The sequence below is a fragment of the Geotrypetes seraphini genome, chromosome 5 (assembly GCF_902459505.1).
Source record: "Geotrypetes seraphini chromosome 5, aGeoSer1.1, whole genome shotgun sequence".
NCBI lineage: Eukaryota > Metazoa > Chordata > Amphibia > Gymnophiona > Dermophiidae > Geotrypetes > Geotrypetes seraphini.
This window is the reverse complement of record NC_047088.1, coordinates 89,917,504-89,942,933: the sequence shown is the minus strand read 5'-3', so window position 1 is coordinate 89,942,933 and position 25,430 is coordinate 89,917,504. Positions and strand designations below refer to the sequence as shown.

The 25,430-nt window shown below is 43.0% G+C and overlaps 2 protein-coding genes across 8 annotated transcripts in view; both read left to right on the top strand.

The window, feature by feature from the left end:
• LOC117360845 (protein AF-10-like) overlaps positions 1–6,231 on the top strand; it is a 206,017-nt gene extending 199,786 nt beyond the window's left edge. For all 7 annotated transcript variants that reach the window (XM_033945347.1, XM_033945345.1, XM_033945354.1 and 4 more), the window contains one exon: positions 5,793–6,231. In XM_033945347.1, coding sequence (XP_033801238.1) covers positions 5,793–5,892 — 100 coding nt within the window. In that variant the 3' untranslated portion in view covers positions 5,893–6,231. The remainder of the gene's footprint in view (positions 1–5,792) is intronic.
• A 7,741-nt stretch (positions 6,232–13,972) lies between these two features.
• The window catches only part of LOC117360453 (NACHT, LRR and PYD domains-containing protein 12-like), a 39,535-nt gene continuing 28,077 nt past the window's right edge, over positions 13,973–25,430 (top strand). The window contains exons 1-2 of the mRNA XM_033944215.1: positions 13,973–14,143; positions 14,895–15,175. Coding sequence (XP_033800106.1) covers positions 14,914–15,175 — 262 coding nt within the window. The 5' untranslated portion in view covers positions 13,973–14,143; positions 14,895–14,913. The remainder of the gene's footprint in view (positions 14,144–14,894; positions 15,176–25,430) is intronic.

Here is a 25,430-nt window from a genome sequence, read left to right as displayed (position 1 = left end):
GTGTGGAAAGCATGGAGGTACAAGTAGCTGGCCCTATGCTAGAGAGCCAGACAGAATGTATGGAAACTGAATGAAGAAAGTGAGTAACTGGGAAACCATTAGTGGTTTGTGGTTTTTTTTTCCCTTTTGCCTATGTTTTTCTGCTGTGCAAACAAGCCTGAAGAATGTGAGATAGGTTTGGACTTTATGAGTATTTTTGGGTTAAGAATAACACTTACCTGAATCCTAAACTATGGAAGTGATTTAAAGTCAAGTTTGGAAACAAGAAGCTCAAGATAGAACATTTTAAGTTTGTGTTTTGAACTTTAGAAATCCTGCTGTGGCTCCGTTTCTGAAGAGCTAATTAGCTTATCTCCCTCAGCTGTTTGTTTTGCCTGCACAGGGAGCTGAGGGAAAAGCTGATCCGTTTGCAAGAGCTATATTGCCTAAAGAGTTTTGGTTTAATTTGGATTTACAGCAAAGGTTTATTTCAAACTTTATTTGGCTGCTGAAATCTGCTGTTACATGCCTTTGATATTAATGCTGAGAGAAAGTTTGAATTATGAGTGAACACCAGTGTAAAGCAATCCTGAGTCAGAGCACATGACCTCAGGAATAATCAACTACAGGAGATTGCTGTTTTGTGATATCTTTATTTTACAATTGACTTTATTTTTGAATGAAATGCAAAAGTGATTTTTGTTTTATGCTGCATCTTTTTGACCTCTGGGTCAGAATAAACATCATATTCCTATTTGAAGAACTTGGTTTCACTGGTGATATTTGGAAACTCTTTGCTTGCCTTGTCTCTCATAGGCCTAGGCGGTCGCCTAGAGCCACCTGAAAAGTCCTGAAGGTACCCCTGGTTAGAGGGGACATGCCAGAATCCTTGTGTTTGTCACACGACAGCCCGCCGCTGCAGAGGGTTTGTGACAATATTCAGTGTCAGTGACTGGACATGCCTGATATTGAATATCTGGGGCTAATTCTGCCCGTTGTAGTCACTGTTTAAGAAACGCTGACTGCCACAGACTGAAACTACCCCAAATATGTATGCTGTGTTAAATTTGAGACATTTTGCTAGGACATCTGAATTCCGATTTTTTTATTGGCTTTTCTAAAATGCTGCCCCACAGATCCTGCTTTCTAATTATGTCTTCTATGTACTCAAGTTCTACTGTTCCCTTAAGATGCTTATTTTGATTTTATTATGACTGGATGGTAAACTGCTTAGAGAGAAATTGATTGGCAATATAGCACATAAAGCTGATTCTATAAACTATCAAATGCTCAAGTACATATGAGGGGCTGCTGAAAAGTTCTTAGTCCAACCAAGAAGAGAATCAAGTTTATTAAAATATGATATTCTGCTTACATATTACCTAAGCAGTGTACATAATTAAAAAGACTAAAATATAAAATAGATTGGGGTGACACAAAAACAGGACATAACAAGCGAAATTGAGGAGAGGAGGGAGTGGATATACAGTTTCTGATAGGAAAGAAAAACATTTAAGGGGAGATACAAAAGAAGGGAGATTTAGAGGCATCCTTGAAAATAAATTTTTTTAGGTTTGATTTAAATTTAGAAAGGGTGGAGTCTTCGTGGAGATGGGATGGCATATCCTATATAATAAAAGGTTAGTGGTGCATGCGCTTTTAAAAAAAGCATGATTACTGCGGCTGTGGTATGTGATCCGTGGCCGTGTTCCATTTTAGAACCCGGCCAATGATCACTCTGGCCACTCCCCTCCTCCCGCTCTCACCAACCCGAAGGAAGCTCAACAGACCTCCCGCCCTCACCTCACCAACCCGAAGCAAGCTGGACCATACCTCCCGCCCTCGCTCACCGCTGCCGCTGATCCTCCTCTTTCGGGCAGCCTGCAATCGTGGCCGGCTTTGGCGGGCCTCGCGGGCCGCTTTCCGGCCTCGGTGGCACGTTCCCTCTGACGCACGGGATCGTGTCGGGGAGGAGCATGCTTCCGGGTTGGGGAGCGGCCTGCGAAGTTCGCTGGGGCTGGCCACCACAATCGCGGCCTGCTTTGAAGAGGAGCAGGCCAGAAGACGCCGGGATGAAGGGAGGGTAAGCAGGGGGATCAATTCAGGGGGCCAGAGGGAGAGGGAAAGGGGGCTGCTTTGGGGGAGGGGTGTGCTGGGGGGAGACAGAAGGGGCCATGGAGAGATAAGGAGAGGGAAAAGGGGCTGCTTTGGGTAGGAGGTGTGTGCTGGGGCAGACAGCTTTGCTCGGGGGGGGGGAGACAGAAGGACACAGACAGCGGCAAAGGAGAGAGAGATAAAGAAACACAGACAGACAGACACTCTATTCTAGCACCCGTTAATGTAACGGGCTTAAAGACTAGTTGTTTCATAATGTTGGAGCAGTGATGCTGAAAATTGATTTTCTAGTCGAATCATAAACTATGTGATGGGTTGAAGGGATTTCTAATAAGTTTTGGTTACTGGAGTGCAGGGATTGAGATGGAGAATGTGGAGCCATGAAACTTAAGTTACACACTTTTCTTGACACTTTTTGTTAATTTCATATCATTGAAATGAAAAGTGTGGAATAACTTGCAAGTTTCATGGTTCCACATCATTCTCTTCTTGGTGGGCTGAGAACTTTTCAGTGGCCCCTTGTACCTGCCTGCTAAGTGAAAAAGTACCAAAAGTGGGATATGTGACATTGATACTACAAGGTTGAGGGATATCAACTGCATAATCCTGCAAAATTTCAGCCTCAGATATGGACTAATAAGAAATGTTTATAATCAAAAATGTACTTTTTTTTTTTGGGGGGGGCGGGGAAGCATCTGAAAAATAGCAAAAACTGAAAAATCTATATCTTTGTAATCCAAAACTGAAAAAAATTGCATAGTGCCTTTTTATGGAACCTATAGTACATAAAATTTTCAAAAATAAAACATGCTAAAATTTACCCTTTTAAAATCTATAGCCTTTATCTCTGTTATTGGTAACCCCACTTTTGTTATTTTTTCGCTGAGTGGGTTACATATCTACAGTATATTACACAATAGGCAAAGCAAAAAGAAACCAACAGGAACTACAGTGAAGATGCAACGCAAAAATCAAAACAAAACTGCAGTGCATGTACAAGGTGCAGGAATTTATTCAGAAAAAGTAATTTATAAATTACATTACATTACAGATTTCTGTTCCGCCATTACCTTTCGGTTCTAAGCGGATTACAAAAAGAGTTATGGAAGAAGGGTTACAACGTTAGATCAGAGAAGGTAAAAAAACATCAATAAAATAAAAATTGTAGCCAAAGACTGACTGGTTCTTGTTGTAGAACGTACCGGACCCAACATGGTCTGTGTTTTGAAAAACACTTATTCGGGGTAACTACTCAATGCAGCTTCACATACAGGAGAGTTCTTCACCTGTGTTTTTAGAATCTCTGTACATTTGTTTTCATCCATTTGGTTCTTGAATATCTATGTACTGAACATCTTGGACCCCTGAGGAAGAAGTGTTTTTCGAAACACGGACCATGTTGGATCTGGTACATTCTATAACAAAAACCATCCTTGGATACAATTTTTATTTTATTGATTTTTTTACCATGTTTTTTATGACTTCTTTTTTATTGAATAAATTCCTGCACCTTGTACATTCTCTGCAGTTTTACTTTTTGCATTATATTACACAATAGCCCACTCTGCTTAAAATTGGCAGCCTGGATAGATCATGAGGATCTTTCACTGACTAAATTCACAGTAAGTTACAGAACCATAGAGAAGGAAGAACTCCATGGTGCGACCTTATCTAGACTATTGCATTCAATTCTGGCCTCCTTATCTCAAGAAAGATATAGCGGCACTAGAAAATGTTCAAAGAAGAGTGACCAAGATGATAAAGGGGATGGAACTCCTCTCATCTGAGGAAAGATTAAAAAGGTTAGGGCTCTTCAGCTTGGAAAAGAGACAGCTGAGGGGAGATATGATTGAAGTCTACAAAATCCTGAGTGGAGTAGAAAGTGTACAAGTGGATCGATTTTTCACTCAGTCAGAAATTACAAAGACTAGGGGACATGTGATGAAGTTACAGGGAAATACTTTTAAAACTGATAGGAGGAAATTTTTTTTCTCTCAGAAAATAGTTAAGCTCGGGAACGCATTGCCAGAGGTTGTGGTAAAAGCGGATAGCGTAGCTGGTTTTAAGAAAGGTTTAGACAATTTCCTGGAGGAAACGTCCATAGTCTGTTATTGAGAGAGAGATATGAGGGAAGCCACAGCTTGCCCTGGATCAGTAGTTTGGAATGTTGCTACTCCTTGGGTTTTGGCCAGGTACTAGGGACTTGGATTGGCCACCATGAGAACGGGCTACTGGGCTTGATAGACCATTGGTCTGACCCAGTAAGGCTATTCTTGTGTTCTTATGAGAAAAATATCCAAATGGAAATTAAAGGGATTTGCATTTAATTCTAGATCATGCCTTTTCAGTAGAAGCTCAGATATCTCTTTTCCATGAGGGCTCATGATCTTTGTTTTTGTAGCTGAAGCAATAGAGGATTAAATGATTTGCCCAAGATCACAAGGAATGTCAGTGGGATTTGAATCCTGGCTTCCCTAGTCCTCAGCCTGCTGCTCAAATCACTAGGCCATTTTGAGCAGCCAAGAGACATAACCTGGTCAATATTCAAAGCAATTAAAATGGCCAGGAAAGACTCCTGGCCTTTTAAATCACTTGTCCAGGGTTAACTACAGATATTCAGTGGCAGTTAGATGGATAGTGCTGCTAAATATGAATTGTTAGTGCCTAAGTGAAAACTAGCTAATTTGTGGGTAGTCTTCGGCACTTATATGGTTAAATGCTGATATTCTGTGCTGAACTGCATTAAACACATTCCTATCTATATGCAGTTCACATTATGTGCTTAAATGCAGAATATTTAACTTAACCGGCCACCTACGCCTAGATATTCAGTGCTGGTGGTTGGACATAACCTGGCATTGAATATCCAAGGATAGAGCTGGAAGCAGGCCCCCAAAATGCTTAGAATCACTCCTACAATGCTGGAATCTGGATTTGAAGAGGATGTCACTTAATGGAAAGAGAAATTACAGTACAACCTTGGATTGCAAGTAACTTGGTGTGCGAGTGTTTTGTAAGACAAGCAAAATGTTTTATTAAATTTTAACTTAAATGAGCGAGGTCTTGCAATACAAATAAATAAAGTATGAGCGAGGTCTTGCAATACAAGTACATAAAGTATACGCGCATGACAACTGAGCCGATGGTTCTTCTCTCTCTCTGATGCTGCTAAATGAGCGAGATCTTGCAATAAGCGCGTCATGTCATAGTGAAAGTCGCCCTACACAATAACCCTCATCCTCTCCTCTCTCGTCTCCTTCATATCAGTCACGATTCTGTTCAAAAGTAAAGTGCAGGTTAATAGATTTTACTTTATACAGTACAATATTTTGTATTAAAGTTTTTGGGTTGTGGAACAAATCGTCCGAGTTTCCATTATTTCTTATGGGGAAGATTCACTTTGATATGAGTGTTTTGGATTAAAAGCATATTTCCAGAACGAATTATGCTCGCAAATCAAGGTTTTACTGTAGTTATGTTCAAGAATGTGTCCAAAGCTCTTCTGGAAAAAAAAAGTGAGAACAATTTTCCTTTTAGAAATTAATACTAATCTTCAAAGCTACTTTCACCCAAACTTCTCATATTTATTATTTCTATAGTATAAATAAGCTGCAAAGGAACTCGATACTGCTGAAAGATGTATATTTTCCTATCATTCTCAGGAGTGCTCACTCATTTCTTCCTTTTATGTTTTCTAGGTTGTACAAGAGCCCATTGACTTCAGATGGAATTAAAAAGCTCATGCGCCTGGAGAAGAGAATTAGACAATCTGGGCGTCGTTTAATTATAATTGTGTGAGAAAAGTTCTCTTTTGTTGTATGCAGGCAGTTCATATAGTAATACTGAGACTAATTTACAAGGAAAATTTAGGGGCAAAAATTACTTTACCCATGTAAATCAGCTGTTTGAAAATTACCCACCTTCAATGCAACTAAATATGAAGCAGTGCACAGAATTTTAGTGGTATTCAGAAAAGGTGTTCATTGGTCCATATTTTGGCTTGGAGAGGAAATGCATGCATATGGAATGCATTTTCAAATATACATGCAAACTTCTACCTACACAAGTGATCAGGCATATTTTGAATCCATGATATGTATAAAGAGCTTCAGATGGAACAATGAAGCAGGGTCACAGGCTCATAAGAACATAATATTTGCCACACCAGGACAGATCAAAGCTTCATTAAGCCCAATATCTTGTTTCCAACAGTAGTCAATCCAGGTCACAAGTACCTGGCAAGATCCCAAGGAGAAAAACAGATTTTATTCTGCTTATCCTAGGAATAAGCAGTGAATTTCCCCAAGCCATCTTAATAATGGCTTTTGGATTTCTCTTTTTCAAAACTTTCCAATCGTTTCTTAAACCCCACTTTCACTACATTCTCCAACAATGAACTCCAGAGTTTAGTTGCATATTGTGTGAAGAAATATATTCTATGGTTTGTTTTAATCTACTACTTAGTAGTTTCATTGAATGCTCCCTAGTCCTAGTACTTTTGGAACAAGCGATTCATATTCACCCTTTCCACTTCACTCAGTATTTATAGACTCCTATCATGTCACCCCTGAGCTATCTCTTCTCCAAGCTGAAGAGCCCTAGCTGCTTTAGCCTTTCATCATAGGGAAGTTGTCCCATCCCTTTTTATCTTTTTTATCATTCTTCTCTGTACTTGTTCTAATTTTGCTATATCTTTTTTGTGATGCGGCAACCAGAAATGCACACAGTATTTGAGGTGTGGCCGCATCATGGAGTAATACAGAGGCATTATAACATTCTCATCTTTGTATTCCATTCCTTTCCTGATAATTCCTAACATTCTATTTGCTTTCTTAGCTGCCACCACACACTGAGCTGAGGACTTCAATCGTATCCTCAAGGATGACACCTAGATCCTTTCCCTTGGCGGTGACTCCTAACTATAGTTTGGGTTCTTCTTTCCCACATGCATCAGTTTGCACTTGTTCACATTAAACAACATTTTGACACCCAGTCTCCCAAGGTCATCTTGCAGTTTTTCACAATCTTCTTGTGATTTAACAACTTTGAACAACCTTTTGTCATCAACAAATTTAGACAAGCTTCCTCTGTATTACAGTTCAGGAAAGGGCTTAAAACTGTCCTGTTTTCGTGCATTTCAAAAACTGTATGGTAGCTTTTTTTTATTCTGCAATTTTATTATGTATGGAACTTTGTAAGCTGTCTTGGATAAAGGTGGATTCAAAATGTTTTAATTAAATAAACAAATGTAATTTTTCAGTTGAGTAGGAGCAGGAGGAAAAAAGTATTATTTTAGGTTAGTTTTATTTTAGTTTTTATTTTAATTTTTATTTTAAGTGTATTTAGTATTTGTATGTGTTTAATTATTTTGGATGTTTTATTGGAATCTGCATTATGCGGAATATAAATTTTTAAAATAAATAAATAATTTCACTAGTTATTCCTGTCTCTAGATCATTGATAAATATATTAAAAATCAGCAGTACCAGCACAGACCCCTGGGGAACCCCACTATTTATATAGTTTATATAGTTAACCTCACTAGTTACCCTTCTCCATTGAGAATATTTACCATTTAATCCTACTCTTTCAACAAGTTCTTAATCCATAATAGAATATTACCTCCTATCTCATCACTTTCTGATTTCCTCAGAAGTCTTTCATGAAGTACTCTCTCAAATGCCTTTTGAAAATCTAGATATACAATATCGACTGGCTCACCTTTATCCACATGTTATTCACTCCTTCAAAGAAATGTAGTAGATTGAGGCAAGATTTCCCTTGACTAAATCCTTGTTGACTCTGTCTCATTAATCTATGCTTATGTATATTGCTTATGTATATGCTCTGTCATTATTTTCTGTATAATAGTCTCTACCATTTTGCGTTGCACCAATGTCAAACTCATCGGTCTATAACTTCCTGGATAACCTCTAAAACCCTTTAAAAAAATTGACGTTATGTTAACTACCCTCCAGGCTTCTGATACCATGCTGAATTTTAAAGATAAATTACAAATCACTAACAATAGCTCTGCAGGTTCATTTTTCAATTCTATCAGTACTCTGGGATGTATACTACCAGGTTCAGGTAGTAGTGGACCCATTATATCTTTAATGTTAACAGTGCATTTTGTTCTTATTTGTTCTCTGAGTCTTGTCCTCCTCCTTCTCAAAGGTGGGCACAAGTGGCTTGGTAATATCTTGGTGGTATCTTATCTGGGAAGCAGCAATCTGATAAATGGAATCTGAATCAAGGTTCACAGGAAGCCTGTGTAATTCTCCAAGGACAGGCTGAGCTGATCTTGGTGTCATCCCGATACCTCCACAACCAGGGCTGGATTTAAGATTTTGTATCCACAGGCAGAAATCCTCCCTTGGAGAACAAAGAGGGGCTCCCTGCAGACTGAACCAGTTGTATCTCTTTGAAGTGACACAAGCAGATGGCCTGTACATTACTCTGCGAGGGAAAAAAAAACTACAAGGTTCATTTGCAGTAGATTTAACCAGCTAACCTTCCACCCCACTGACCTACTAAATTTACAGGATTGGTAAATGTAGTAGGGTATGAAAGAGACAGACTTCAGATTTAACTGATTAGTGCTGTTTTTCAACACTACAGAGATTTGTTTCAGCTTCTCTTGCTCATCATATCTGAATACTATTTCTGGCACTGATATCTCCCTCATACCTTCCTTGGTGTGAATATCTCTGCTATAGCCTTGTCTTCCCTGACCGCCCCTTTTACCCCTAGGTTGTCTAGCTGTCCAATTGATTCTTTTTCTGGCTTCTTGTTTTTAATATACCAAGGGAGGAGCTTGAGGTGTCTGAGCCAATCATGGCCTTAGGCCTCTCCCTGTGCATCACTTGATGCACCGGGGAGGGGCCTAAGACCCAGTGTTGTCGCGAAGAGAGGAGGAGCAGGTGTATTTAGTACCTCCTGCTCACAACTTTAAGGTACAGGGCACAGGGGCCTGGAGGGGGGCCTCTGGTGGCAGGAGTGAGTGGGCATCCCTCCTGCTGTTTTTTTCAGGGGGGGAGGGCGTGGGTGCCTTTGTGGCAGGAGGGAGTGAGCAAGCATCCCTCCTGCCTTTTTCTTCAGGGGAGGTGGAGAGGAGGGTGGGGAGAAGGTCTTTCCTGCCATTTGTTTTAGGGTGGATTGCCGCATTTCTTCGGGGGGGATGCACGATTGTTGGGGGTCATTGGGGGGGCGTTGGCAGTGGTGGATTTTTTTATGGGGCAGATATTTTGCGTGTGTAGTACACGAAAAATATTTGCCATTGAAAACAAAAACCAGGCAGATCTGTCAGTAACACAGTTACCGATAGGTTTACAGCCATTGGGTTTTATGATCGCTAAAACCAGATGCTAAATAGCCAAGCAATATAAGTGAATCAATCGCTTGGCTATTTTGCATGGGGTTTTACTAGTTTGTATGGCCGGATTGGAAAATGGGTGATCGAGGGGAAAAATATGCAGTGGGCCATTTAGTGAAGGGGGTCGGTTAGCAGCGATTGTCGCTAAACCTGTAAAAACAGGTTTAGCGACAATCACTGACTTTAGTGAATCTAGCCCTTAGTCATTATAAACTTGTTAAAGCTCATTAATGATGCCATTAACTCTTAACCCCCCCTCTCCTTTTACAAAACCGCACAAGAGGTTTCTAGTGCTGGCCAGTGTACTGAATTCTCTACGCTGCTCTGATGCTCATAGGAACTATTTGACTTTCAGAGCAGCGCAAAGCATTTAGCACGCTGGCTGCACTAAAACCTCTTGCACGGTTTTGTAAAAATGGGGTAATTTTTAAATAGATTTTTATTATTGTAGGCGCCTACATTTTAGGCGCCACTTATAGAATTTCTCCCCAAGTGCTTTCTCGTAGTCCTGCATCATAAGAATTGCCATAGTGGGTCATACTGAAGGTCTAACTAGTCTAGTATCCTGTGGTTCACGGGTTGAGCTACTGCCTCTGCACCCAGAGGTTGTGAGATCAAATCCTGGTGCTGTTCCTTGTGACCCTGGGCAAGTCACTTAATCCTCCAGTGCCCACTGCTTTGAAATACCAAAGCCATAAAAAGGCTTGTTTGCCCTTAGGTGATGTTTTTAACTGCATTTTATCTAAAACTTTTGCCTGCATCATTGTATGCCCATCTGCAGTTTTCCTTGTTTTGGTTTGCCTTCGTATTCCTGACTGCAGACTTTGTTGGTTCCCCCCTTCGTTGTGGTAAAATAACCCATTTTAAATAATGCATTTTGTTGTTTAACTGTTTATTACATTTTTAGAAAAATAATCTAACAAAGTGCAGACAAAATACATAAAAATATCACCTAAGCACTTTTATACTATGTAAGTACAAACAAAGCAAGAATAAAGAAATCCCTCCCTCCCTTTAATTGGAAGTGTATAAGAAATGAAGTGTTGTAAGAATTAATAAAACATCATACCTTCAAATTTAAAAATGTTTTACAAAAGTATTTAATGGACTCTAATTTCCTTAAATTTTCAGATTTCACCCTTTTGTTCTGCCAGTATTTTCTCTAATTTATAGTACATACATAGGGTTTCCTACCAGAATGGTACATTTAATCTATCCCATTGCTTCCAATTCCTTTCATTTGCAATGCGACTCCAGTCATAATCAGGAGGAGTTTATCCATTTGTTTTTTAAGTGGATTCTTATTAATTTTTGAAGTTCCAAACAATATTATTCCGTAAGACAATGGTATGTGAACTTCAAGAATAAGAATTATCTTGCTCCAAATAGACTTCCAAAAATCTAAAATTAAAGGGCATTGGAATATAAGATGATCTAATGTTCCAACCTCCAAATGACAGTTCCAATATTTATTGGATCTAGACTTATCTAATTTATGTAATCTCAATAGAGTCCAAAAGTCTCTATACATTAAGAAATATAAGGTTTGCTTCATCGAAGTCGAAGCAGTGCTATTTACTCTGCCCTTCCAAAGATGAGGCCATTGTGTTGCAGAGATACTGTGATGTAGCTCTAGGCCCTAAATATCTCATAATCAAGTTTCAAGTTTATTAGATTTTAATATACCGACCATCAAGCAAATATCTGGACGGTTTACATTAGATTTAAAAATGACAGATAGGAGTAGGAACAATTGAAGAAATATTGAGTTATTTAAATAATATATAGTGAACATTAAAGACATTAACAAGACGGACTTGACAGTGAGGAGAGAGGGAACGGATGGGTACAGTTACATTGTAGGTAGAAAAAGGAGAAAGAGGGGTTGGGAAAAAAAACATGTTGGAGGGGAATAGAATATATGGAATGTTTGTAAAAGAGAAATTAGATAGCAGAGAAATTAAGAAGTGAGAAATTAAATAGAAGAGAATGCATCACGAAATAAAAAAGTTTTAAAGTTTTTCTTAAATTTGTCAAGGTGTTGTTCGTCTCTTGTTTTGATAACTTTCCTGTGCACTGCTAATGTCATGTGCTTCGGTAGCTTCCAGGCTAGATTATTATAACATTATTTATGCAGGGCTTCTATTTTGTCTTACTTAACACTGGCAATCTCTATAAAATATGGCCATTAGGAAACTTTGGTGCTCATTTTCGAAGCAAATGAACAACTCAAAAAGCTGAAATGGACATTCATTTGCTTAAAACACCCAAATGCCAGTTTTCCCAAGGCAGAATAGGGACTTTCAACACTGCAGTACATCCAAGTATTAAGGGGGCATGTTTTGGACTAGGGAGAGTCTGAAATCTGGATGTCCTACAGCAATTACAGAAGGGGAACAAACATCCATGTCTAAAAAGAAGAACATTTTATGTTAGACCTGTTTCGGGCACGTTTAGGTCACAGAAAGGTGCTTTGAGTTGCTGTCTGCTGGAGAGATCAATGTGTGACACCTCCTTAATCTTCCAGTGGTTGCTATCCCCCTCTCAGAGTGAAACAGGAAAGGGAAACCAGCTTCTCTGGTATGACAACTTCAAATATGAACATTCTGAACAAAACAGGAAGTATATATGAGAAGTAGTCTAGTGGTTAAAGCAATGGACTATAACCCAAGGGAGACAAGTTCAAAGTCTACTTCAGCTCTTATTTTTTTCAGGTTCAAAGCTCACTTCAGCTCTTTTTTTTATTATTGTAAGCCCTCCAGATTAAGCAGACACAGAAAAATATCTAAAGATTTGTAAGTTACAGTAGGTATTTTTCTATTCCTGAAGAGCTCACAATTATAAAAATAGGATTTGAACCTGGGTCCCTTGGTATACAGGCTCACTGCACTAACCACTAAGCTGACTTTCTGCTCTGCGTGGATGTCTGTGGCCATTTTCTAAGAATGCTGCTGTACAGATATGCCCCTTGTCCCCTCCCCCCCCCCCCCCCCCCACATTCAAAATTCAAACATTTCAGTTTGTAAAATGGGTGTTCATGCTGGATGATCCAGTGCATAGACATCCAACTCACATATTTTCAAAAGCCTGTATCCTGTTTGAAAATACACGGGCGATGGTTGTCTTTTTAGGATGTTCTGACTTGCACGTCTTTTCAAAATTTCCTCTCATTGTCTAGCTAACCTTTCCTAAAACAGCATCACTGGCTGCCTATACACCATCAGGTATATTTCAAGATTCTTATATTGCAATAAAGTATATGACTCGGGTACTGCTTATCTTGCCTCTGTCTTTTCTCGTTCTCCACAAAGACTTTGCTTGCCTTATGCTGGTCATTTGCATACTGCGGCAACAGTTGAACAGTCCATGGTAGTGCTGCGGGAACGGTAACTGCTGCCATGGTCATACCGTGGCAATGGAGACCCAGAGCACCTTCCCCCCCAAGCCTTCCTTTTAATGTCCTCAGTGGTCTAGTGGCTTCTTCAGGAGCAGGAAGAATCCCAACTCTTTCCTGTCCCTGCTGCTGCTAGCCCGGGGATGTTTCGCAGTTAACACCTTTCTGGGTGTAAACCCGTGACAGCTTTTCCCTGGAGATTCCAGAGGTTGCTGTGTGACTGAGGGCTTGTCCGTTTAATACTCTTAATTCATAGATTTCTCTTTATTTTCCCTTAGTTTGGAGTTGGACTTCATCTCTTTCCCCTAATCTTTGGAGACTTCTTGGGGTGAGGGAGGTTCTTTATTTGCTGCTAGATCTGCAGCAGGTCTGAAGATTCTCAAAATGGGATTCACTGGGGAGGGGCCTAAGATTCTGATTGGCCCCAGCACCTAAGGCGACCGTGTTAAAGGCACGTTAAGTTTTGAGAATCTTCACCAGAGTGTCTTGGTTTTAGCATGCAGAGGCTCATCAAGGGCTCATTTAAGCTTTGTTTTACAAAGTCTTTTACAATTCCTATGGGTGTTAGAGCATTTACCACGCAGGCATGCGCTGTTGGCTTTAGTAAAAGAGAGAGTAAATAACAGAGCACCTATTGTGCCTTTATAAAATAGTAAACTGAAGCAATCACAAAAGTGTGCAAAATCACCTGCACAAATTTACACCTGCTCTGAAGATAGTGCAAATTGGTGCTTGTATTCTATATATGTGCATGTGTATTTTATAAAATACATATTTCACAACTCCACTCCTCCGGAAGATGTAGGCTGTATAAAATATATGCAGTGTTTTTAGTTCACATACTTTTTAGGAAAAAATACCCCTGTGCAATTCTAGAACAGTCCTTTTCTGCCTGATTTACGTGCAGGAAATGCTTTACAAAACGTCCCCCTTAAAAGCTGATGGGCTACTAGACTCACTCTTTACACTGTGGATTAGATTTTCAGATTATTTCAGAGATATTAGGTGGGACCTTTCACCAGTGCAGACATCTGAATAAACCCACTGATAACAAGGACAAAATAGAAGGACATTCATTTCTGAAAGCGGGCCTCTTTTAGTTTCAGTTTTACTGTTTGGGCAGACTGCCATTTCTCGCTATGCTCTGTGCTGCTCAGGAAATTTTTCGCCTTGTGCTGTACCAGAAACAGGAAAGAAAGATCTCAGCAGGAACTTCCAAGCAGGCACAACAGACAGGATTCTTCTGTGCTCTTGCTGTGCTGTGCGGCCCTTCTGAAGAGGTACGTGCTGATAGATAGGTTTCCTATCCCTCTGTATTTTATGTGGTTAAAAGGAGAATGTGTTAAAGAAATGCAACAAAGCAAAATCAGGTTTAAAGGTGAAACAAAGGCTTGAAACTGTAAATTGGTTCTCCCTCTACTAATAAGTATTTAGTACTAATAAGTGTATACAGAAGCATCTAAGAGACTGTACTCAGATACAGTGGATCTTAGTCTGATCAAGATAGGCAGAAACATGCATTTGGGGAAAAGGCAGGGATAATCTCAAGCTAGGTTGATAAGGGCCACAACCCCAAAGACACAGAGGCTACTGGTGGTCTAGTAGGACTGATGAAAACAAATCCTCCACAGGCTACCAAGCAACAAATAATGCTGTGAAGGAGACGAAATCAGTGGAGTAAAGTGGGAACGCTTTATTTAAATACTGACTCAACACGAATTGTGTTTTGGCCAGAGGCCTGCATCATGAATCAAAAGCCTGCAGTTGTTCAGGAATGTTCTGTTCTGATTAGATCCCAGTTATAAAGTCTCCAGAGTTATGAATTGTAAAGAACTGGTTTTGAAATGCAGTAGTGCCATATGCTACATGTATTTTCATAACCTGGCCTAATACTACCTTTCTCTGCCTCTTTTACAACATGGGTAAAAGTCCCTGCATGAAAGTTTTTAAAACTTACTTCTTTATGTTCCTTTTTTTCTGAACTGAGATGTCAGTGATTAAAGATTAAATTTGTGTTTTGTTTCACTGTAGTTTATTTTCCTGCTACTTGATGATGGAGCAAGAAGATGGATTCATCTTAAGTGCCTTGGAAACTCTGGGGCAGGATGATTTCAAGCGCTTTAAATTCCAATTGAGTATCATTACAACAGAAGGGAAAAGCCCCATCCCCTGGGAGCAGCTCCAGGACTCAGACCAGGCTGCAACACTTATGCTCCTTAAGGACTTCTATGGTAAAGATGCGGTGGACACTGCAGTTGCAGCTTTACAACAGAGTAACTTTAGAGATACGGCCTCCATGCTGGAAGGAAATGGTATGTAGAGCATGGATATGGCAATGACTTAACATGAAGTAGCAAGTGCCATTCCCCAAAATGGCTTTGCTATCCCTTTGCCACCTAAGTTCCAGTCATCAAATTGGACCTGGGATAACCCAAATCCTTGCCTAAACCAATGGCTTACTAACCTAATTACTTCTAATGCATATTGATCTGCCTCTCTCTTTCCCAATGTACGGACCTCCTGCCTCCCAGTGGCAGCAGGAGTGTTTATTAAGATATCTGTCTCACAATAAAGAGCTGCAAATTTCACAGTTCTTAGTATAAAAGTGTTCTTATGACAGCAAGAGATTACATCTTTTAAAATGTTTCTTCTGTTGTTGATGAATGAGGAGACTGTGAGCTATAATAATAATAATAATAACTTTATTTTGTATACCACAATACCAGAAGCAGTTCAGAGTGGTTTACAGAGGAAGAGACTGTACATAGACAGCGATGTTACAGAAGGTATTGCCAATTACATTAGTAAAATAATTCAAATTACATTAGTGAGCTGAGAGAGGTTAGGAGTAATCGGGAATGTGACAGATATACAGTAATTTCTCAGAGATGCAACCAGTTGGGAAGGAGTCAAAATTTGTCAAATAGGTAGGTTTTGATTGATTTCCTGAAGGATTGGTAGGAGGAAGTATTTGAAATGAGGGAGGTTAGACATTTATTCAATTTGCCAGCTTGGAATGACAGAGTTCTATCAATGAATCTCTTGTAGATGCAGCCTTTCTGGGAGGGGAAGGTAAACAGTTGGGCATTCCGTGTGCAGATAGTGCCTGGGAATGCAAAATGGTGCGATAGGTAGATCAGGGATGAACCTGTTAAGGTTTTGAAGCAAAGGCAGGCAAACTTGAAGATGACCCTTGCCTCTATTGGCAACCAGTGAAGTTTTCTGTAGAACGGGCTTACATGGTCCGACTTTTTGAGACCATAGATGAGACGGACGGCTGTATTCCGGATGATTCTCGGGCGTTTGATGGTTTTCTTCAAGGAACCCAAGTATATGATATTGCAGTAGTCTAAAGTGCTTAAGATTAGAGACTGAACCAGCAATCGAAATGAGAGGAAGTCAAAATAATGTTTGATGGCACGGAGTTTCCAGAGGGTGCAAAAGCATTTTTTAACCTGAGCATTGGTGTGGTCTTCAAAAGTAAGGCATCGGTCCAAGATAACTCCGAGGATTTTGATGGTAAGATTGATCGAGTAGGTTAGAGATATTCGTTAGCTTATTGTTGGGACTTGATAGGAAGAGTTTAGTTTTTTCTGGGTTTAATTTGAATTTGAATTGTGCAGTCCATTGTTCTACCTTGGTGAGAACCGAAGAGGTGTGTTGTTCAGTCTCTTGTGTCAGTGAGGTAAAGGGGATGATGATTGTAATGTCATCAGCATAAATGTATGATTTCAATTTTAAGTCTGATAGTGTATGACCCAATGATGACATGTAGACGTTGAACAGGGAGGGGGAGAGAGGGGAGTGCTGTGGGACTTTGCAGGGGTTAGACCAGGATTGGGAGAAGGTTCCATCACAATGGACCTGGTAGGTGCGGTTTTTTAAGAAGCCAGTGAACCAGGTTAGTACCTGTCCCGAGATACCAATAGATTCGAGGCATTTGATCAAGATGTCATGGTCGATGAGGTCAAAGGCACTGCTTAGGTCAAATTGAAGTACCAGTGCACTTTTTCCCAGCAAAAACAGATGGAAGAGCTGATCAGTCAATGATGCTAAAATGGTTTCAGTACTATGGTTCGTGAGAAATTCTGACAGAGTCGTGTAAGATGTTGAACTTCTCTAGGTATTTCATAAGGTCAAGGTTACTAGACCTTCCATTAGTTTAAGGAAGAGAGGTATGTTGGCTACAGGTCTGTAGTTTGCAGCAGAAGAGACTGGTTCTTTGGGGTTTTTTATGATGGGAGTCACAAGAATATGACCGAGTTCCGAGGGGAAGTGGCCTGTGGACAGGCAAAGAGAGACCCAGTTGAAAAGATCAGCTTTGAATGGAAAGGGGATTGTTTGCATGATGATTGGTGGACAGTTATCTAGTAGGCAGTTTGATTTTGCATATTTGGAGTAGAGCTTGAGGGATTGGTTCCAATCTGGGTTATCGAAATGGTTCTAGATCATGTCAGTAGTCGAGCCGTCATTTGTAGGGCGGGTAGATTGATTGATGGATCTGTGCTAGTAGCTACAAGGGACGTTTTCAGATTATGAATTTTTGTGGCAAAGTAGTCAGCTAGGTTTGCTGCAGAGGGTGGAAGGTCTGTGTGGGAGCGTTTGTAAAGGTTGATATCAAATAAGGAATTGACTATTCTGAAGAGTTCTTTGCTGTTCAGCAAGGGGCAATTGATTGGGAGTAGTGTTTGCAGCGCTTTTCAGTAATCATTATTTTGTATTCTTTGACTTTCAGTCGCCAAGTGTATCTGTCATTATCTTTTCCTGATTTGCACCATATTCTTTCTTGCTTACGTACTTCTCGTTTTAGTGTCAATAGGTCGGCATCATACCAGCTTGCAGACAAACAGTGTCTTTTTTTACATAGTTTTAAAGGTGCGATGTCATCTAGAACTTGATTGCTGAAATTTTTCCATTCTAGGGTGAAGTTGGGGGTCTGCGTCAGGGGTGGATATTGAGCTATAGTGTGACCAGAATTCTACTGGGTTTAATTGTCCTCTAGACCATATTGTTTTCTCTTTGTGATTGCTCCTTGGATGCCTTTGGGTGTGTTTTTTGAGCTAGTGTAATTTGAAATTACATAGAAGGTGGTCTGACAAGGGGGTGTTGGCCCAGGTTTCGCCTTTAAAACTAACACTGGGGGTGGTTAAGGCATTGGAGAGAAATGAGATCAGGTCTAAGTGGTGACCTTTCCTGTGGGTGGGTAGTTGGAGGTGGTTTGGAAAAACCTAGAGATGTGAGGAAGGAGAGCAGATCCTGCTCGAGGTGTCAGCTCAGGTCCAGGGGAAAAACTCTTAAGGTGCAGGTAAAAAGAGGGAGAAGGAAAGAAAGTGACTGAGTGAGGAAAAATGAACCTCTAGTAAGATGGAGGAATACAAAGAGGAAGCAGATGAGAGCAGCACCTCTAGAGGAAAAGAGCAAAGAGTCTATAGGGGCCAGGAAAAAATGAGAATGGGTAATAGCTTCTAATATGGGCTAGAAGGGAGGGTGGGAAGGAGAGAGGCAGGGGACAAGAAGGGGGGCAGTTATTAGTGAAGGCAGAAGAAATGGAGGGGCTAAGAAATGGAAGAATCTGGATTTCTGGTGGTAGGAGGGAAGAAGTACACAAGGAAGAAACGGAGTAAAGATTCTCTAGGGAGTGAAAAAAGGGAGAGAAGAAAATTGATAGGAAAGGACAAGAATGCAGAGGGAAAAAAAGAGTTGCCAGTGGCAGGGAGGAGGTGATAGACAAAGAGGGGAAAATCTTTAATGGGAAGGAAAGAGTGAGAAGGGGGAAAGTATGAAAATGTGTCTGAAGGGCTGGATGGAGAAATGGTATGAAGGATTGGGGGTGGGTCATAGGAAAGGCTTAGAAATCTTTAGAGAGACAAGATTATTGAAGGACAGAATGTGGAAAGAAGACCAGGGAGAAGAAGAATGGGAAACTAGGTAGGGGGTAAAGGAAAGAAGAAAGGGCCTAGATATCAGGCAGAAGCAACATGAGGAGCCATCTGTGGAGACTCATCATGAGGCCTTTTTTGTATATATATTTGTATAGCCACAAGCCTATGCTCCAGTCAGTCTGTTATCTCAAATGTTTAACCAGTGCTTTTTTCCTAGCAAAAAAGATGACACTTCTCACCTGCTGGGCCATCCTTATAGGGTGACCCCATAAAGCACAGTTACTTACCGTAACAGGTGTTATCCAGGGACAGCAGGCAGATAATCTTAACGTATGGGTGACGTCACCGACGGAGCCCCGGTACGGACCTTTATAACTAGAAAGTTCTAGTTGGCCGCACCGCGCATGCGCGAGTGCCTTCCCGCCCGACGGAGGAGTGCGTGGTCTCCAGTTAAGATAAGCCAGCTAAGAAGCCAACCCGGGGAGGTGGGTGAGTCGTAAGAATATCTGCCTGCTGTCCCTGGATAACACCTGTTACGGTAAGTAACTGTGCTTTATCCCAGGACAAACAGGCAGCATATTCTTAACGTATGGGTGACCTCTAAGCTAACAGAGAGGGAGGAGGGATGGTTGGCCATTAGGAAAATAAATTTTTTAACACAGATTGACCAAAGTGTCCATCCCGTCTGGAGAAGGCATCCAGACAGTAGTGAGAAGTGAATGTGTGAACTGAAGACCAAGTAGCCGCCTTGCAGATTTCCTCAATAGGTGTGGAACGGAGGAAAGCTACAGAAGCAGCCATAGCTCTGACTCGATGGGCCGAGACAGCTCCTTCCAGTGATAGGCCGGCCCGAGCATAACAGAACGCAATACAGGCCGCAAGCCAATTGGACAGCGTTCGTTTAGAGACAGGATGACCTAGACGGTTGGGATCGAAGGATATAAAAAGTTGAGGAGAGGAGCGATGAGCCCTGGTACGGTCAAGGTAGTAAGCAAGGGCACGCTTACAATCCAGCGTGTGGAGCGCCTGTTCTCCAGGATGAGAATGGGGTTTTGGGAAGAAGACAGGCAGTACGATGGACTGATTGAGGTGAAAGGCTGAAACCACCTTGGGGAGGAATTTCGGATGGGTGCGCAGAACCACCTTGTCATGGTGAAAAACAGTGAACGGTGGATCGGCGACCAGTGCATGCAGCTCACTGACCCTCCTGGCAGAGGTGATGGCAATGAGGAAAAGCACCTTCCAAGTGAGAAATTTGAGCGAAGTAGTAGCAAGAGGCTCAAAGGGAGGTTTCATGAGGGCTGACAAAACCACATTGAGGTCCCAGATGACAGGAGGAGGCTGTAGAGGTGGTTTGATATTGAAGAGGCCTTTCATGAACCGGGAAACCAAAGGATGAGCCGTGAGAGGTTTTCCGAGGATAGGCTCATGAAAAGCAGTGATGGTACTGAGGTGGACTCTAATTGAGGTAGACTTGAGGCCAGCATTGGACAGAGAGAGCAAATAGTCCAGTACGGTCTCCACCGCCAATGAGGTGGGATTGTGATGATGTAGGAGGCACCAAGAGGAAAACCGGGTCCACTTCTGATGGTAACATTGGAGTGTGGAGGGTTTCCTGGAGGCATCCAAAATTCGACGGACAGGCTGGGATAGGTGTTCCGGAGAAGTCAGCCCGAGAGAAACCAAGCTGTCAGGTGGAGGGAAGACAGATTGGGATGTAGTAGAGACTGATGCTGCTGTGTAAGCAGAGTAGGAAAGACAGGAAGAGGAATGGGCTCCCTGGAGCTGAGCTGAAGCAGGAGGGAGAACCAGTGCTGTCTGGGCCACCGAGGGGCGATGAGAATCATGGTGGCCCTGTCTTTGCGGAGTTTGAACAGGGTCCGCAACATCAGAGGAAGTGGAGGGAAGGCATAGAGGAACTGATCCGTCCAGTTGAGCAGGAATGCATCCGGGGCCAGACGATGCGGAGAGAAGAGTCTGGAACAGAACTGGGGCAGCTGATGGTTGTGAGGAGCTGCAAAGAGGTCCACCTGGGGGGTGCCCCAGCGTGCAAAGATGGAGTGGAGAGTGGGAGGGTCCAGGGTCCACTCGTGAGGTTGAAGGATGCGGCTGAGATGGTCGGCCAGGGAGTTCTGTTCGCCCTGGATATAGACAGCTTTGAGGTAAAGGTTGTGGGCTGTGGCCCATGTCCAGATTCGGAGGGCCTCCTGACAAAGGAGGCGAGATCCGGTGCCGCCCTGCTTGTTGATGTAGTACATGGCGACCTGGTTGTCCGTGCACAGGAGAAGAACCTGAGGGTAGAGAAGGTGCTGGAAAGCCTTGAGAGCATAAAACATGGCTCTGAGTTCCAGGAAATTGATGTGATGTTGATGCTCCTGAGGGGTCCAAAGTCCCTGGGTGCGGAGACTTCCCATGTGAGCCCCCCATGCATAGGGGGAGGCATCCGTGGTGATGATCATGGAATGAGGGGGTGGATGAAAAAGGAGGCCCCTGGAAAGATTTGAAGAGTTCAACCACCATTGAAGAGATTGCTGAAGAGACGATGTCACAGAGATGGGATGAGAAAGAGGATCCGTGGTCTGTGACCATTGGTTGGCGAGGGTCCATTGAGGTATCCTGAGGTGGAGTCGCGCCAGAGGAACTACATGGACTGTGGAAGCCATGTGACCCAGAAGAATCATCATCTGGCGAGCAGGGATGGATGGTTGGAGAAGCACCTGTCGACAGAGGTGAAGCAGAGTCCGGTGCCGGTCGGCAGGAAGGAACGCCCTCATGAGATCGGTATCGAGAACTGCTCCGATGAACTGAAGGCACTGCGTGGGGAGCAGATGTGACTTGGGATAATTGATCTCGAATCCCAAGAGATGGAGGAAAGAGATGGTGTGGTGAGTGGCTTGCAGTACAAGCGGAGACGTAGTTGCTTTCACCAACCAATCGTCCAAGTAGGGAAACACTTGTAGGTTGTGGGACCTGAGACAGGCCGCTACCACAATCAGGCACTTGGTGAACACCCTGGGTGATGATGCGAGACCAAAGGGTAGTACCTTGTACTGATAGTGGCGATTCTGTATCTGAAATCGGAGGTAACGACGTGAAGTCTGATGGATTGGAATGTGAGTGTAGGCCTCTTTGAGGTCCAGGGAACATAGCCAGTCGTGTTGAGAAAGAAGAGGATAAAGCGTGGCAAGGGAGAGCATCCTGAATTTTTCCTTGACCAAACACTTGTTGAGGTTCCTGAGGTCGAGGATGGGACGAAGATCCCCTGTTTTCTTGGGTACCAGGAAGTAGCGGGAGTAAAATCCCTGACCTCGTTGGTCTGGTGGAACTTCTTCGATGGCATTGAGAAGGAGGAGGGATTGGACCTCCCTGAGGAGGAGAGGAGTTTGGGAGGAATGAGAAGCAGACTCTACGGGAGGATGGTCTACAGGAAGAGTCTGGAACCTGAGTGAGTATCCGTGACGGATGATGTTGAGAACCCACAGGTCTGATGTGATGGCCTCCCAGCGGCGTAGAAAGATGGTGAGGCGGCCTCCGATAGGTTGAGGAAGAGGCATCGACGGTTGTAGACTGGCTATGCCCTGGAGAAAGGAGTCAAAAGGGCTGAGGAGGCTTAGTCTGAGGGAGAGGCTTGGTCGCCTGGTGAGATTGAGAGCGAGCCTGAGAGTGTTGTTGTTGTTGTTGGCGAGGCCGACGAGATTGCTGTTGAGGGGGATTAAGTGGCCTAGCAGAAAAACGACGCTGGTAAGAGGACTGAGGTCTGTATGGTCTTGCAGGTGGAGTCTTCTTTTTAGGCTTAATGAGGGTGTCCCATCTCGTCTCATGAGCCGAAAGTTTTTGTGTCGTGGTATCCAAAGACTCCCCAAAAAGTTCATCACCAAGGCAGGGCGCGTTGGCGAGGCGGTCTTGGTGGTTCACATCAAGATCAGACACTCTCAACCAGGCGAGGCGACGCATGGCTACAGCCAGTGCAGAGGCTCTTGAAGTGAGCTCGAAGGAATCATAAATTGAGCGCACCATGAATTTTCTGAGCTGAAGGAGGGTGGAAATCTGTTGTTGAAATAATGGAACCTTGCGCTCAGGGATATATTTTTGCAAAGCAGAAAGTTGTTGTACCAGGTGTTTCATATAAAATGAAAAATGAAAGGTATAATTGTTGGCTCTGTTAGCCAGCATGGCATTCTGGTACAGGCGTTTACCAAATTTGTCCATCGTTTTTCCCTCTCTGCCAGGAGGGGTGGAGGCATAAACACTGGAACCATGAGATTTTTTGAGAGTGGATTCTACCAGGAGGCTCTCATGGGGTAATTGGGGTTTATCAAATCCCGGAATAGGGATGACCCGGTATAAACTGTCCAGTTTCCTAGGGGCACCTGGAACTGTAAGGGGATTCTCCAAATTTTTATAAAAAGTTTCCCGTAAGATATCATGTACGGGCAGTTTGAGAAACTCCTTGGGAGGTTGGTCGAAGTCCAAGGCTTCTAAAAAGGCCTGGGACTTCTTGGAGTCGGACTCAAGTGGTATGGAAAGAGCCGCAGACATCTCCCGAAGGAATTTTGAGAAGGAGGATTGCTCGGGCTTGGAGGTGGATTCAGCCATGGAGGGTTCCTCATCTGTAGAGGAGGCATCCTCCTCGGTACCGATTGGGGATTGCTCCCATAAATCTGGGTCCCTGACGGCCGGCTCAGTATGGCGGGTTTTAGAAAGGGATTTTCCAGATCGCATGGATACGGTGCCGGGGGATGAAGACCGGCGTCGATCCCTGTCCCGGGAGGAGTGGTGCCGATCCCGGTCCCGAGACGACCGGTGTCGGTCCTGGGACCGGGAGGGGTCCTCCGCAGCGCACGTCTGAAGTGCAGGTTGAGCCGATAAGACCGGCATGGAAGTGTTCATCGGTACCGAGGGGTTGGATACCGGCGGAGTGGTGCGAGGCTCGGGCCGGACCGGTACCGGAAGGAGCGGTGCCAATAGGGTCGGAAGCAGTTCCTGAAGTTGGTGCTGTAGCTGTTCATGCAACTTGTCCTGGAGGATAGCCGAGATACGGTCCTCCAATGGGGGCACCGGTACCGTTTTAGTTTTCTTGGGTACCATCGGTGCTGCTCTACGCTCCGGCGATGAGGAGGCCGATGAAGAGGCACTCACCGTGATCGGAGCGGAGCGTTTACGGGGTTTGCGGGACGCCGGGAGGACCGGTGTCGCTGCTGTGGCTGGAGGGCGCTCGAGGGAAGTGGAAGGCTTCTTAGCCGGCTTACCTGGTGCTATCGACCCCGAAGAAGGATCAGGCGGTGTCGATATTGACGGTACCGATTTAGTCGGTGCCGTCGACGCCGGGGTCGGATCCATAGCAGAACCGGTGCCGAAGAGAAGATTCTGCTGGATTTGTCGATTTTTAAGTGTGCGTTTTTTGAGAGTAGCACAGCGGGTGCAGGTGTCAGCCCGATGTTCCGGACCCAAGCACTGCAGGCACCAGTTGTGTGGGTCCGAAAGGGAGATCGGGCGTGCACACCGCTGGCACTTCTTAAAACCCGGCTGGGGGGGCATGAAGGGAAAGACGGCCTCCGCAAAATCAAAGCCGGAGGCTTGTATGATGACAACAGGCCCCGCCGGGGCCGGTTGAAAAAGAAAGGGAAAAAACAAAGTTTTTTTTTTTTTTTTTTTTTTTTTTTTTTACAAATTAGAAGGGAATAAAGAAACCCGAAGGGAAAAAGAGAAAAAATAAGAAATTACGCGAGCGGGAAGGCAAAAAAGAAGTTTTCAACGGCCGTTGAAACCACATGCGTCTTCTTCGCTCCGCGGAAATGAAGAAACTGGAGACCACGCACTCCTCCGTCGGGCGGGAAGGCACTCGCGCATGCGCGGTGCGGCCAACTAGAACTTTCTAGTTATAAAGGTCCGTACCGGGGCTCCGTCGGTGACGTCACCCATACGTTAAGAATATGCTGCCTGCTTGTCCTGGGATAATAGTTAAACCTTAGGCAATCAGCCACAGAAACTACAAAAAGTCAGCATTATTATGTGCTGTAAGGGACAACTTTGATGAAACTTTGGCTTATCTGAGAGATATAGTGGAAGAATTAAGGTTAACTTTTTGAAATTGAATAAGTTTAAAACAAGGATACTTTGGTCTGGAGCTTTATGATTTAATTCCTAATAAAGAGCTGACATTAATTTCTGATGAACTGATTAAGATAGACAATGCTACTAAGATTTTAGGGTTTACTGTGGATTCTAATTTGACTTAGCATCACATTAATACCTTGGTAAAAAGGTGGGGGGGGGTTTCCCCAGCTAAGGCAACTTAAACCAGTAAGGTCTTTATTGACACTAAGTAACTTTTGAAGTATGCCCAGGCCATTCTACTCCCTTATTTAGATTACTGTAATTCTTTCTATAGTGGTTTGAGAAATTATGTAGTATATTACAACTATTGCAAAATACAGGTGCGAGACTGATTTTGCTCACCCATAGTATCAGCAACTAGGGAGCCTGGGGGCAGGATCACAAATTGGTTTGTTTGGTTCTGTCAGTCAGAAAGATATTCTGTTGCCCCTGGGTCCATTAACAAACTCATAAGAACATGTGCATGCCCTTATCTTTCAGAGGAATGTGATGCTTGTTTAATTGGCCATAAAAGCATGTGGATAGTTCTGACTTATGAATTTGTAAATGAGCAATGCTAACTAATGTC